The following is a 12,921-nucleotide window of genomic DNA, read 5'->3' as shown; positions in this document are numbered from 1 at the left end:
GTGTGCTCACTGTGTCTTTCCGACTGTATGGCATTTCTCTCCTGGGAAAGAGTGCACAGACTTTCTTTTATGACTCTCTTGCGACCTGTAAAATCATCAGGGCTGTAATGACTCCATCAGCTGTTAGATCTGTTTTGTAGACCCGACGAGGAATACATTCTATGCAGATTAGGAGTGTGTTTCCTTTTAGAAATTGGAGTTGTGGGTGGGTTCTGTTAGTGGCAGCTTGCTGCTAGGTTGCATGGCTGCCCAGGGAAGGCTGTCCCCAAGAGGCTGTGGTGTGGTGCAGGATGACACCATGCTGCTTCTTGGTCTCCCTCGCCCTGAGGGTGCTGTGCTGGTGATTTGGGAGTTAGTAATGGAACACAGGTCCTTGTCATGGTTCCCAGTCAGAGTGATTCAGCCACTGGGTTTTTTGTGTGTATTTTGTTACTCTTGAGTGTATCTTGTTTTACAATGAAACTTTGCTATTGGTCTGATTGAAGAGGCCTGAACAGGGCTTATGTCCTAAACTATATTTAACAGTTTTGAAGCCGTGCTTGTGTTTTGAGGTTGTGCTTGTGTTTCTCTTATTTAAAAGCATCTCTGTGAAATATATCTTTGTTGATCTTCCCTCAGAACTGTCCATTTCTCTCTGCACTTAGGCACTCAATTAACTATGGATGTAAATATTTACCCATGTAAAGTACCAGAGAATCACAGAACTCAGCCTATACTGTTTATTTACTGTACACTCTCTTTTAAATATTTTAAAGGCGTCAATTCAGGATGTTGCCTGGTTCAGATTCTGGAAGGGACCAGGTTAGAAGCACTGGCAAGAGGGTGTTACCTACCCATTTTCACAGCCTCTCCTCAAAGCACCTCAGTTTTCTGGGAGCTCGGCTTTCCCTGAAGGCCTTTGCTGTGCGCCGGCCTCTCCTCATCATGCCTAGTCCTCTGTCTCTGCCTCCTGCTCTGCATTCCTTCCCCGGCAGCCCTAGCTCTGCACCCTGCGCCATGGGGCACGATGCTGGCTGTCTCTGCCTGGCCACCTGACTCTGTTTTGCTCTTTGCCGATCACTCCAGGTTATTATCTTCCTACTTCATCATATGGTTTCTCCATTCTTGGTGAGAGTCACTTAGTTTGCCAATATTTTGGAAATAATTTTTCCCTCATTGTTTGTATATAGTGGTTTTACCATTGTCAAATATTTAATTTTTAAAGACCTTATAAATCTTTTGTCCTTCAGTTCATGTTTGCTGTTGTGCTAAGGAGTGTGTGTCTGTCTGTTCATTGTTTGTTGTCAGATGAGGTAAATTTCACCTCGCTGTTTAATTTGCTATCTCAAGGCTCTGCCTGGCCCACCCCGAGCTTCTCCTTCTTGCCTGGGCAGGCGTCACCTTCAGTCCTTCTGCTTCTCATGTGCACCTTCGGGCCCATCCCATCCTTGATGGTGGTTTCAGTCTTTGCATCATGTTTTACTTCTCATTTGGCAGGATCTTCCTGAGTTTTACTCCCCACTGCATCACTTCTGTTTGCCTCCTGGGCAGTTCCCATCACTGAGGCTTCCCATCCATCCATCCATCCATCCATTTGCAGGGCTGGTGCCCAGCCTGGAGGCTCCAGCTTGGCATCTACCTGCCATCAGTGTAGCTGCCATGTGTCTCTCTAGAAGATGAGTGGACAGAATCACAGTGTGCTTGTGGCAAGAGCCTGCTGCCTGTTCAGAGCTGTCTCTGACTTAAACTGAGCGCGCTCTATGTGAACCTGCTCATTATGAGACCTATGCGACCTTTTCCCCGCGAGGGGAAAGCGGAGGAGTGCGCCTTGGAGGGTTCTGCATGCCACATGGCTCTGCCTTCCTCCTGGCTCACGGCCTCCACCTGCTTCCTTGCAGTGCAGTCATTGTTTAGGGGTGCCTTCTTCCTTAGTGTAGATGCCATGTGCTCTTTGTTAAGCCTGTTTTTAAAAAATACTTTGCAGTCCTGTTGAGGGTGTTTCCTATTATGTTTCTAAGCATTTTCTCTTGTGCTTTCTATATGAGCCTTTGAATAAAGAGATCACTGCATGCTGGCTGTGCCCTCTTCCCGAGGTCCTTCAGAAGGTCCTGGTGGGGTCCCCAGGGTGGCTGTTGGCTCATAAGGAGGTGCTTGCCCTTGTTTCCCCAAGAGACTCCTAAGCCCACGCTTTCCAAATGCTGGCAGAGAGAAAGGATGAGGACATTCTTCTCCCATTGCCTTCAATGGCAGTGCCTCAGTTTCCCTATTCAGGATGTGCCAGGCAAAAGGTTCATTGGCATAGAGGTTCAGTGTGTCTGAACCCTGGGCATCTCAAGGCACTGGCCCTGCCCCGGCCCCACGTGTCACTTTGGGCTGTGTGTGTGCCTGGCCTGGAGGCACAGGATGGGACATTCAGACAGTGATGATGGTATGAACCTCGGGCCAGGAACAGAGCTGGCCCTCTAGGGCTGCAGATGCTGAGGCTGGTAAGCTGCTCTAAGGGACAGCACTGTGCATGGTTGCTGTAGGGACCAACATTTGTCTGGCCTCTGGACACCCTCACTCCCCCCCCATCCCCTGGGTCCCCTGCAAGCTCCTGCCTGGCCTCTCCTGGATGCAGCCTCTGCCCTTGCTGATTTTAATCGATGTCCTTTCACATTTGTGCACCATAATTAGTGTATAATAGATTTCTATGAGTCCTCTAGCAAACCTTGAGACCTGAGCATATTCTGAGAACCCCGAGCCAGGAGAAGAGCTTTGTATTTCACAAGAATATTTAGAGAAAGGAATAGATAATATTTTAATCTGCCGCACTTTCCACTTTAAAGAAAATTCATATCAAATGTTAGTTTATCACAAAGAGAAAAGCTAGATAGTGCATCCCGAGAATTGGCCATACTGGGGTTGGAAGGAGCCAACCAACAAGCCAACTGGCCAGCCTTTTTGGCAAGCTGTGAGGTCATGCAGGGCCCAGGAAGAGAAGTCAGCACCCCACCCCACCAAGCCTCCTGGCAGGAGGGCTGAGAATCACCAGCCCTGCCCCACCCCACCCCTCTGCCTCTGTGAGTAACCAGCTGGTTAGGAGGGCAGGCTGAGTTGAGAGCAACTGATGGAGAAAAAGCAACGCTTTTCTGAACGCTTGTATTGTTTGGTTGAAGCAGTGAGAACAATATTATATTTCAAAAACATGACAGAAGAAAATCCCCCATAGTTTCTATATTGCACACTGTTATCCTCCCAAGAGATGCTCAGACGACTGGCCCCAGGCCTGCAGAGTCAACCAAACAATACAAGGGTGCTGACCTGCAGCAGGCGAGATGTGGCCTACACAGCAGCCTCCACCTGGCAGAGCTTGCGGGGAACAGAAGGAGTGTTGTTGGGGAGACTTGGAGCAGACTGAGTTTTACTCTGTAGGGATTTTAAAGCACTCACGGTTAGAAGGCTGTGCAGAAAGCGGCACTGTAGCAGGCTTGCAGCTGGCAGGGACCTGGATGCTCAGACCCCAGCCCAACCCTTGGAGCTTTGTGGACACATGTGTACACTCTGGAGTATGTGAGGATACAGCAGGTGGCATCCTCTATTCGTTTGCTCACATCCTTGTCCCCTGTGACTGAGCTGAGAGTGTCCTTTCTAGGTTGCTCTGCTGCATCTTCCGTATATGTAGACTTATGTGCTGGGCTCCCGGAGTTCCCCACCCAGATGTGAATGTTGATGGTCTCATGCTTTCTAGGTGTTATGACTTGTGTGCAGAAGTCTCCCCCAAAGCCTTATGCAGTCATGGAGTTGAGGGGCTACTAGAGTTTGTGATTGATTTATGCTCCAGTGCTGGAATTAAGAACGTGAGTGCTGTGTCCACCCTTGGGCGGGTAACCAGCATACAGCATAAAGGAGGGAAAGTGGTTTTCTTTCCCCTTATCTCCTGTTGTTTTTGCTGTCTTCTGCCACCATGAAGTGTTGCCCCTCTGCCATGTGCTTCCCTGCCTGAGAGCCAGCCAATTATGGACTGAAACCTCTACAGACTGTGAACTAATTAGATCTTTCTTCCTTCAACTTTGGGTGTCAGGTATTTTGTCCCAGCAACAAGAAAATTAATAAAGACCCTTGGTGATCATTTCCTGTGGTTGTCTCAGGACCTCCTCACGGTAGCCTGTCAGCGTGATCACTGTGTAGCAGGAGTTGCTGAGGAAACTTTCTGGCTTAGGGAGCCTTTAAGGTCCTGCAGCTCTTCCGGAGTGTCCAGATGTCTGTCCTATGGCCTGTGGTTCCTGCTGTCCAGGGAGGAGCGTTTCTGAGCATTCTGATGTCTGTGTTCCTGCAGGTACGAGCACATCCTCACCGAACCTGACCCCGTGCCTGCCTACGCACTGAAGTTGCTTGTGGCCATGACAGAGCACAACCCGATCTTCACCAGGTACCGGACTTCACACCTCTTGGTCTTGTTTTTCCTCTATAAGATGTGGAGAATAGAGATTCTGGAAGACTGGCATTTGAGCTGCCAGAGTAGAAGCTGTTCGTGTTTCCTGTTGACTGTTCCAGGAATCAGTGACTCCATAGTTGAGTTTGTATCCTGTGAATGGGTGATGCTAAAAACAATGACTTCTTTAAAGGGGAAAAATGTTAACTTGTACCTTTGTCTGTATGGAACACCAGGTGAGTCTCAGCAGTATTGACTGCCTGGCTGCTGCTCTGTCGGTGGACTCTGACTACTTTTTGAAATCATGGAGAATGCTTGCCCCTATCGCAGGTGCTGAGTATGACCATGCTGGTCACCTTGGCGCTGGAGGCCTGGGCTCCTCCACCCTTGCCAAGGATAGATGCCGAGAGTGCACAAGGCCACAGGGAAGCCAAGCGGAGCGTTCTTGGAGGAGGATGTCTGGACCTTTGGGCCACAAGAGCTGATGCAGACCAGAGCAGCCTGCTGGTCCTTAGCAGTGAAGCCTCGGCCGGCAATGTTCCTGCCTTCTGAGCGGCATTCTTAGGTGCCACCCACCACCTCTGCCCATCCCAGGAAACAGGAGCCGGGCAGGGAGTGGAGGGCTGCCCCACTCGGCTCCTGGCTCCCTGGCAGGCGTGTTTGTGTGTGGCGGTCTGCGCAGTGCCAGGACCTGGGCTGGGGTCCCTAGGTGATATAGGAACGTTACCCCATTGTCCATGCTTTCTGGCAGGAGCTGGGGAGCAGAGCTGAGGCCTGGTTTTGCTGGTTGGAAGCTCTGCATTTCCCTGACCCCTCAGCACCTTGCAGAGTTTCCCCAGTTTCCACATCTGCCCGGCAGAAGACGCTGTTGTCTCTTCCTGAGGAACAAGCTTGGTTCTGAGAGGCAGTGTGCAAGCTCTGTCCTAGCATTTGATGCCGTGTGCTGACTTTGTCCTTCCTGAGTTTGAACAGGTTGGCTTTTCTGTTCTTTGTTCGTTTTGGTAGCACTGAGTTTGAACTGGCATACTCTTCCTCTGAGCTGTGTTCCAGGCCCCTTGTTATTTTTAGATTTTGAGACAGGGTCTTGCTCAATTGTCCAAGTGGTAAACTTGTAGTCCTCCTGCCTCGGCCTCCATAAATGCTAGTATTGCAAATTAAATATGGATCACTGTGGCCAGCATTTTTTTTTTTTTAAACAAGGTCTCACTATGTAGTCCAGGCTGGTCTTGAACTCATCATGTAGCCCAGGCTGATCTGGAACTTGCAGTGATCCTCCTGCCTCAGCCTCCTGAGTGCTGGGATTATAGCTGTGCACCACCACACCCAGACTAGCAGTGTTTACTTTTCAAAGTGTTTACTTTTCAAAGTTGATTGCAGCTCATGCCTGTGATGTGTATTCTAGACTCTTTCTTTTCTTGCCAATTCTATTAAAGTCAGCTGGATTTCCTTCTGGATGTGGAAATGGGTTGGGAAACCCTAGAGAAGCAGAGACAGAGAGGATGACTCTCTGAAACTGCTTTATCAGGAGGAGGCTGGAGACTAGGAGTGAACTGATGCTGATTGAGGGCTTTGCACAGAGTCCAGTGGGCCGATTTTACACTTGTTTTAATTGAGTAGGTCTGATGGGCACATACGGCTCTGCCTGGAGCTCCAGGTAGCGTCTGGAGGCCTCCCTGCCCCTGCCTCGAAGGCCCCTGCCTGGGGCAAGGGATGGTTTCACCTCCTGTACTGGTACATGCTCTGGAATCACTGTGCTTCATGATGCCCCATCTGGGTCTTCTCAGAAACTGCTCTTTCATTTATCAGCGTGATACGGAGATCTTTGCACAGAGTATTTATTTTTACTCTTATCTAACATCTTCACTGAATTAATAGGGCTTTCACTTTATTTCACATTCATCTGAGGACAAATAATATTGAATATCTTTCAGTGTTTATTCACAGCAGCTAATTAAAATGTGAGCATCCCATATCCCTCCACCCTCAGTGCTACTCCTCAGCAGCTGTTCTGTGGAGATTTCCCTGTAGGCTCATAATTTTTAAAATGATAACAATTTTCTGTAATTTCTGTAATTTTATACAAATACAGCATCAGATTACGCCATCGCCATATTATGGGCTACTGCGTGATGGTTTCAGAGGGCAGCGCTCATGCTGGACCCTCGGCTGCTCTGGTGAACAGCTCAGCCGAGGCCTTCTTCGGCCCCCTTACAGAAGCTCCTTGACTCTCCCTGGGACCCCTGCCGAGTTCCGTGCTATTCCCCTGCTCCAGAAGCAGGCGTCCTGTGGGCCTTGTCTGAATGTAGAGTCAGGAGCAGAGCTCGGATGCTGCCCAAGGCTCCGTCCACTGCAGCAGGCGGCCTGGGCCCTGAGTGGCTGGCACAGTCACCCCCAGCCTCTCTGATGGGGAGCAGGTGTGTGAGACAAAGAATTTGGCTTGGGGTTTGTCTGTATTTCTTTGAGTAGGATTTGTTTTGTTTTGTTTTTGATACAAGGTCTTGCTATATAGTTCAGGTTGACCTTGAACTCACTGTGCAACCCAGGCTGGCCTTGAACAGGGGTCCTCCTGCCTCAGCCTCCCAAGTGCTAGGATTATAGGAGTGCACTTGCCTGGGATTTTAAGAATGCATTGGAAGCGGACCACTTTGAAAGTGGTCATATAGATTTATTAGGGAAAGAGACCAGTGAAGAGTTCTGGAGAAGTCTTCTTGGTCTGGTCTCTTTCCATTTCCTCTTCCTTACATTTGTGTCCTGATGCAAGCTGATAGGAACTTGTATTTTCTCTTTTCCTCTTTTTACACACAAGTAGCATGTTGTGTATGTATTTTCTGCCCCTGGGGTTTTTTTTTTTTTCAAGTAATGGTATATTTCCAAGGGATACTTCCAGTGGTGTAGCATTATAACATCATAACATGTCTGTGTATTACACGTATATGCTGTGGTGAGTGGAATTAGTTACTTCCGTCTTTCCTTTGTCTCAGTGCCACGTATGTCACAGTTTGTTAGCATCTAAAGGATAGACGTGAGCTGTTTCTGATGTTGTGATCCTGCAGACAGTGAGTACTCAGTATTAATCACTCTGGGTATCTGAAGTGGTATGTGTGTGTCAGTCCACACACAGTTCTCGGCTGCACCATCAGGCACCACTGTCAGGCAGTCACAGCGTGTGGGAAAGAGGAAGCATGGGTCCTCTGTATCTTTTGTTGAGAGACACATAGATTGCATTTCCCTTATGTTGATTGGGCAATTCCTTTATAGAGAATCGGTTTTTCCTAATCTTTTTCTATAGTGAGTGACAGGTCCTCCATCCTGAACAAATGTCTCACATGCTAAGCATGTGGGCATGGAATTGCATCACCAAAGCTGGAAGCTGGTGCTGCCTGGCACATTGGCAACTCCAGGGCCTCTGTTAATCCCAGGTCCCTGATGCTTCCCAGGTGGTGAAATCCCAGTCTCTAGATCTCGAAGGTAATTGATTCCCCAGCTGACTAAGCACACCAGTAAGCTTCAGGGCCACTAAAGGACCTGTAACTTAGAAACGTTCTCCTGAGTCGTCCCAGGCTGAGCTGTGCCAGTTTTGTCTCTACCAGCTGTGTAATGGTGTTCACTGTGACCTGTGATGAAGTTCATGGCTTCTTTTCGTGTGATCATTGGCTTTCTTTTCTTAGGGAGTGGGGAACAGGTGGCAGTTTGTGACCCCTTACTGAGTGATGGTCCCCTCCCCTTGTCCCCGGTTATTTATTTATTTTGAGATAGTCTCGCCAATTCACTCAGTTGCCGAGGCTGCACCCAAACTTGTGATCCTCCTGCTCAGCCTCCTGGAGTGCTGGGATTACAGGTGTTCGCCAGCAGAAGTGGCTGATTCTGGCCATTCTGGTATGTGAAAATTGAGTCTTTTATATTATTATCTAGTTTTACTGCATTGTGGTCATCAGATAATATTTCTTATTTTATTTACTTATATCCAACACATGATTTTTTTTTCTTTTTGTAAGCATTCTATGTTTAGGTACATAGTGTACCAGACCAGAACAGACTCAGGCCTAGTTCTGAGGGCTGTCATCTCTAATTTTGGTGTGTATAGTGGTGGTACATTAGAGGTCTTCCCTGTGACATGGTAAACTACTTGACTGTAGGTGTTTATTGGGGGAAGACGCCTGATTATTTCAAGCAGTTTTCTCGTGATGTGACATGACCAGGAACTGGTCATTATAATTAAATCTGTTGGTCAGATCTGTGCCTGATGATCATTAGGCACGTGTGCATGGTTCAGCACTCCATACAGTGGCCTCATTGACGCTAGCCACCCTGCGTTTAGTAAAGCACTGCGATCTTTCTGTGTTCACTCCTATTTCCCAGGGTCCTCAGTAGATAAAGAATTCTCAGAGCCTGTACATGGCACCTAGCACTTCCTTCCCCTTGAGAGGATCGAGAGTACATCCAGTGTGTGCTGGGCATCACTGTGCCCTGATGTGCCCAGGGTCCGTGTGGGAGCCTCCTGCTTCAGGGCAGCAGCACTGGGGGAGATGCTGGGTCGCAGGCTCAGGGCACAGGGCCTCTGGTGGGCCCGGGTCAGCTTTGGGTCTGGCCCCTCCTCATGAGCATGGTACAGTGGGAGGCAGTGCCAGCCTCTGGAGCCATGAGCGCTGTTCATCTTCCCTTGTGGGTCCCCTGACGTCACGTGTTGTTACAGGAGCAGAAAATGCAGGCAGGGATGAAGCTGCTGCCCTGGTGAACCCAGCCCATGGGGGAGGTCATAGCAGAAGGGCAAACCCTCCTCCACTGAGTGCGCCTCGCTGTGGGAAGGGCTGTGTCCTGTGCCCAGCCCTGCCCTCCTCGTCCCCTCTAATTTGACGGAGGATAGGTTACAGCCACTTTTCCTCTCCAGGGGTGCAGACCCGGACCTGGCTTCCCTTAGGAGCTAAGTAGCCTCTGCCGAGTTCCTCAGCGAGGAAACTGAATTTTAACTTGGAGGTTTTTTTGGAGCAAAATTTAGTTCTTTTTCTGAGTTATCTCTGAGAATTGTTGTAATTTTCCAAGAATGTTAGAGCTATTTACTTTACTGCAAGATTCATAGAAGAAGGGGCTGGGGATTTAGCTCAGCGGCATAAGTGCCTGCCTTGTAAGCAGGCAGTCGTGAGTTCGATCCCTGGTACCAATAAAAAGGAAAAAGGCAAAAAAAAAAAAAAAAAAAAAAAAAAGATTCATAGAAGATGCAGAAAGATTCAGCAAAGATTGAACTTTAAGGCTATCTTAAGTGAAGCTCATGGTGCACCAGACGTGCGCCCTTCTGTGCAGAGAAGCTGGTCTTTGGACTCTACGCCACTGCTTGTACCTGTGATTCTTGGCCAGTGTGTTCCATTTTTGATTTGTTCATTTATTAACATCTAATTGGTAACTGCTGAATGAAGAAGATAAAGCGTAAGACAAAGTTCTTCCCTAACGATGCTTGGAATTTAATGGAGGAAACAGACATGTGAACAGTGTAGGATGACGTGGGACAGGCAGTGCTGTCCTTGAGGTTGGGCAGCACTGAAAGGTGTGTCACCAGCAGGGGTGTGGTCCTGGGCAAGGTGCTCGGCCTCTCTATGTCTCAGCTCCTTCCTTTGGAAGACGATGAGAGGTTAGTGCTGCCCGTGTGGAAGGTGCCCTGGAAGACCTGCACTTGTCTGCCTGCCCCTCCTTCTTGTCCTCTGTTTACTTCCTTCTCTTCGTGTCAGCGAGGAGAACTGCTGCGGGCACATCCTAGAAGCAGCCCCGTGGACAGAGGCGAAAACATTTGGTGCAGGTGATTCTGACCCAAGCTCCCACACCCTGCAGAAAATCATGAAGGAAGGAGTCCCAGGCCAGCCGAGAAGCTGCCCGGCCAGGCTCTGGAGGACCCTCGACTGGACACAAGTCTCAGTATGGCTTGTGTTTCCTTTCAATTTGTGCATCTCAGTTAAGTTAGGTGTTGGAGCCATTGAAGCTGAGTACATGTGCAGGGCTGTGGCATGGCCCAGGAACAGCTGAACTGAATGAGGAGACACCTCAGGGGCAATTCAGGCACATCTGAGGCCACCTGAAGACTTTCTGGATTGGTTTTCCTTAATTAGCATTATCTGTTGCCCTGAGGGGTTCTTGAACCCGTCCCAAGATCCTGCTCAGGTTTCTGAAGTTTCTACCCAACTCCTTGCTTGTTCTGATTAAATACGGGCTGCCCAGGGTCCGTCAGCTGGCCGGCTAGCAGGGTTATGAGCTCTGTGGAGGATTTTAGTCCTCCTGGAGCCCTAAAGATCATACTACCTGTCTCATTCTTTTGGACCTTCCCTTTGCATCCGTTTGGGGGACTGGGGATCTAGGCACAGACCTCAACAGGTATTTATTTACTTACTTACTTACCTATTTTTTGCAGCAAGGTCTCACTATATAGTTTAGGCTGATCTTGAATTCACTGTATAGCTCAGGCTGGCCTCGAACTCATGGTGATCCTTCTGCCTCAGCCTCCTAAGTTCAGGGACTATAGGGTGTGCCACAAACCTAGCTTAAGTTAGGTTTTGGCATATTCTGTTTTAATTTGAAGTTTTGTAATGTGATAAAAGGAAAATCCCCCCCCTTTGCAGCAGTGTTGGGTCATTCAGGCTGTCTCCCTATTGTTACAGCGTTTTGGTGTCTTCACCTTCATCCAGCTGAATTTAGTGGAAGTGTCTGCTCAGATGAAATCACAGGAAACATCAATGCACTAAAGTCAGACTTTTGTTACCATCAGCACAGATTGATTTCTCCAGAAATATGTACTGCTTCCCAGGTGCCCTGGAGATGAAGCCCAGCCTCCTGTTGCCAAGCTTGGGTTGCCTTGTGCATCCAGTCTGCTTGTCCCCAGTGTTTGCATTTTTTACATGGGGTCCCTGCTGTGTGTTTGATCTGCTTTTCCCCTTGGTGAACACAGCCCCTCGCTCAAGCTGGGCTCATGTCTACACCTGTTGATAAAGCAGAGGAATCTCAGGGGCTAAGGCGAGCGTAATAGATTGGAAATGCGTCCATTTTGGGCTTGAATCTTTTTTGCAGTCCCTTGACTCATAGGTTTTTCAGGCCCTCTTTCTCTCTGTGTGGATGGGACTCTTAAAGAATCATGGGCTGTGTGCTTACCCGCTATGTGTCACTGGTGTTGAGATTTACTTAGGGAGGCTGTGGAGATTCAGAGATTCAGATTGCCTTTGCTGAGGTATTTTATATTCTTCCATTAAAGTTACCCTTCCAGCAGTTACGGGGATAAAATTTTACTTTATCCTTGAAAAGTCAGCATTCATTTTTCCTGGGGAAGTTCTTTCCCCTGCCCCGGCTGCCTCTGAGGTCTGGCAGCAACGCAGCACCCCCCACCCTGAGGGATGGGGACAGCTGGAGCTGTTTGTGTTCCTGCGTGGTTGAGGTTGGAGCAGCCATGGGTCGCTCTTGCCATGATCTCAGGATTTGTGAGGCTTGTGCCCATGTCTGCTGGATTCTCGCGAGGGCAGTTGTTTCTATACAGTGTGTGCCCGCTGCAGCCTCATGTGCAGGTGTGAGTCCACACCCACGTGAGCACACTGTCCCCCCTCTGTGCGGACGCCCCACCCACGTTGGCGCGCTCTCCCCACGTTGGTGCGCTCTCCCCATGTGGACACCTACCCACTTGGCATGCTCCCCTGCTGCAGATTCCCGCCCTCGTGGGCATGCTCCCCCTCCTGTGCAGATAGCCCGCTCACGTGGCTACGCTCCCCCCCCCCCAGGACGCCCCGTCCATGTGGGCACACTCTCAGCACAGATGTGAGTCCATGCCCACAAGTGTAGGCTATTTCTGGGTCAGGTGTGGACAGCTGTTCTGTGTGAGCCACTTCGGAACCACTTGGAATTTATCTTGCAAGTTTGTAGACAGCGATGCTCCAGTTTATTTTGTGCGGCATTTCTCTGATGAGTGGGGAAAGGCCCGTCGTGGGCTGGGGACTCCTGCGCAGGGTCAGCACACTTTTGCAGGCAGGGTGGCTGTCTGTGTGGCTGGTAGGGAGGTAGGTGGTGTTTACAACTAAAGAGCTGTAAACCTTGCAAACAGACTAATGAGAAGCAGTGACCCAGTGTCGGGCGAAGCCTAAAATATTTACTGTCTGAATTTCTTTAGAAAATGTTAGTTGATTCCTGGTTTAAAGGTATAAAACTGTTCTGTCTTTATGGATGCAAACATGAAAACCATTGCACTTTGAAGCCTTGTGGAACGTTGTAGATCATTTGGGCATTTTAAAATGCCGATTTCTTTATCCATTGTGGGGACCCCAGTTGAAAGGAGAGGACACTGTGGAAGAAAGTTTGTTGGACTCAGATCCCAAAAGGAGGAGCTCACTGTGCCCCTGGAGCCTGCAGGACAGACAGGACTGGAGTCCGTTTCCGCGCAAGCAGGCAGAGGATTGTGTCCCTGGTAGAGGTGAGCTTGGGCTGGACCCCACCCTGCTGTGCATGATGAAATGGATGAGTGGCCCTCGGTGTCCTGAGGAGGCGGCTGGGGTCTGGGCTTGGATCGG

General features: G+C 49.2%; 1 protein-coding gene across 8 annotated transcripts in view; it reads left to right on the top strand.

Moving 5' to 3' along the window:
• Ulk4 (unc-51 like kinase 4) overlaps nt 1-12,921 on the top strand; it is a 330,250-nt gene that overhangs the window by 147,537 nt on the left and 169,792 nt on the right. For all 8 annotated transcript variants that reach the window (XM_063260957.1, XM_013160183.3, XM_063260958.1 and 5 more), the window contains exon 30: nt 4,298-4,390. In XM_063260957.1, the coding sequence (XP_063117027.1) occupies nt 4,298-4,390 (93 nt within the window). The remainder of the gene's footprint in view (nt 1-4,297; nt 4,391-12,921) is intronic.

This window comes from Cavia porcellus, unplaced genomic scaffold (assembly GCF_034190915.1).
Source record: "Cavia porcellus strain 051 isolate PalLab524CR breed Dunkin Hartley unplaced genomic scaffold, mCavPor4.1 scaffold_14, whole genome shotgun sequence".
NCBI lineage: Eukaryota > Metazoa > Chordata > Mammalia > Rodentia > Caviidae > Cavia > Cavia porcellus.
The sequence above is the reverse complement of the archived record's forward strand: the minus strand, read 5'-3'. Positions and strand labels throughout refer to the sequence as shown.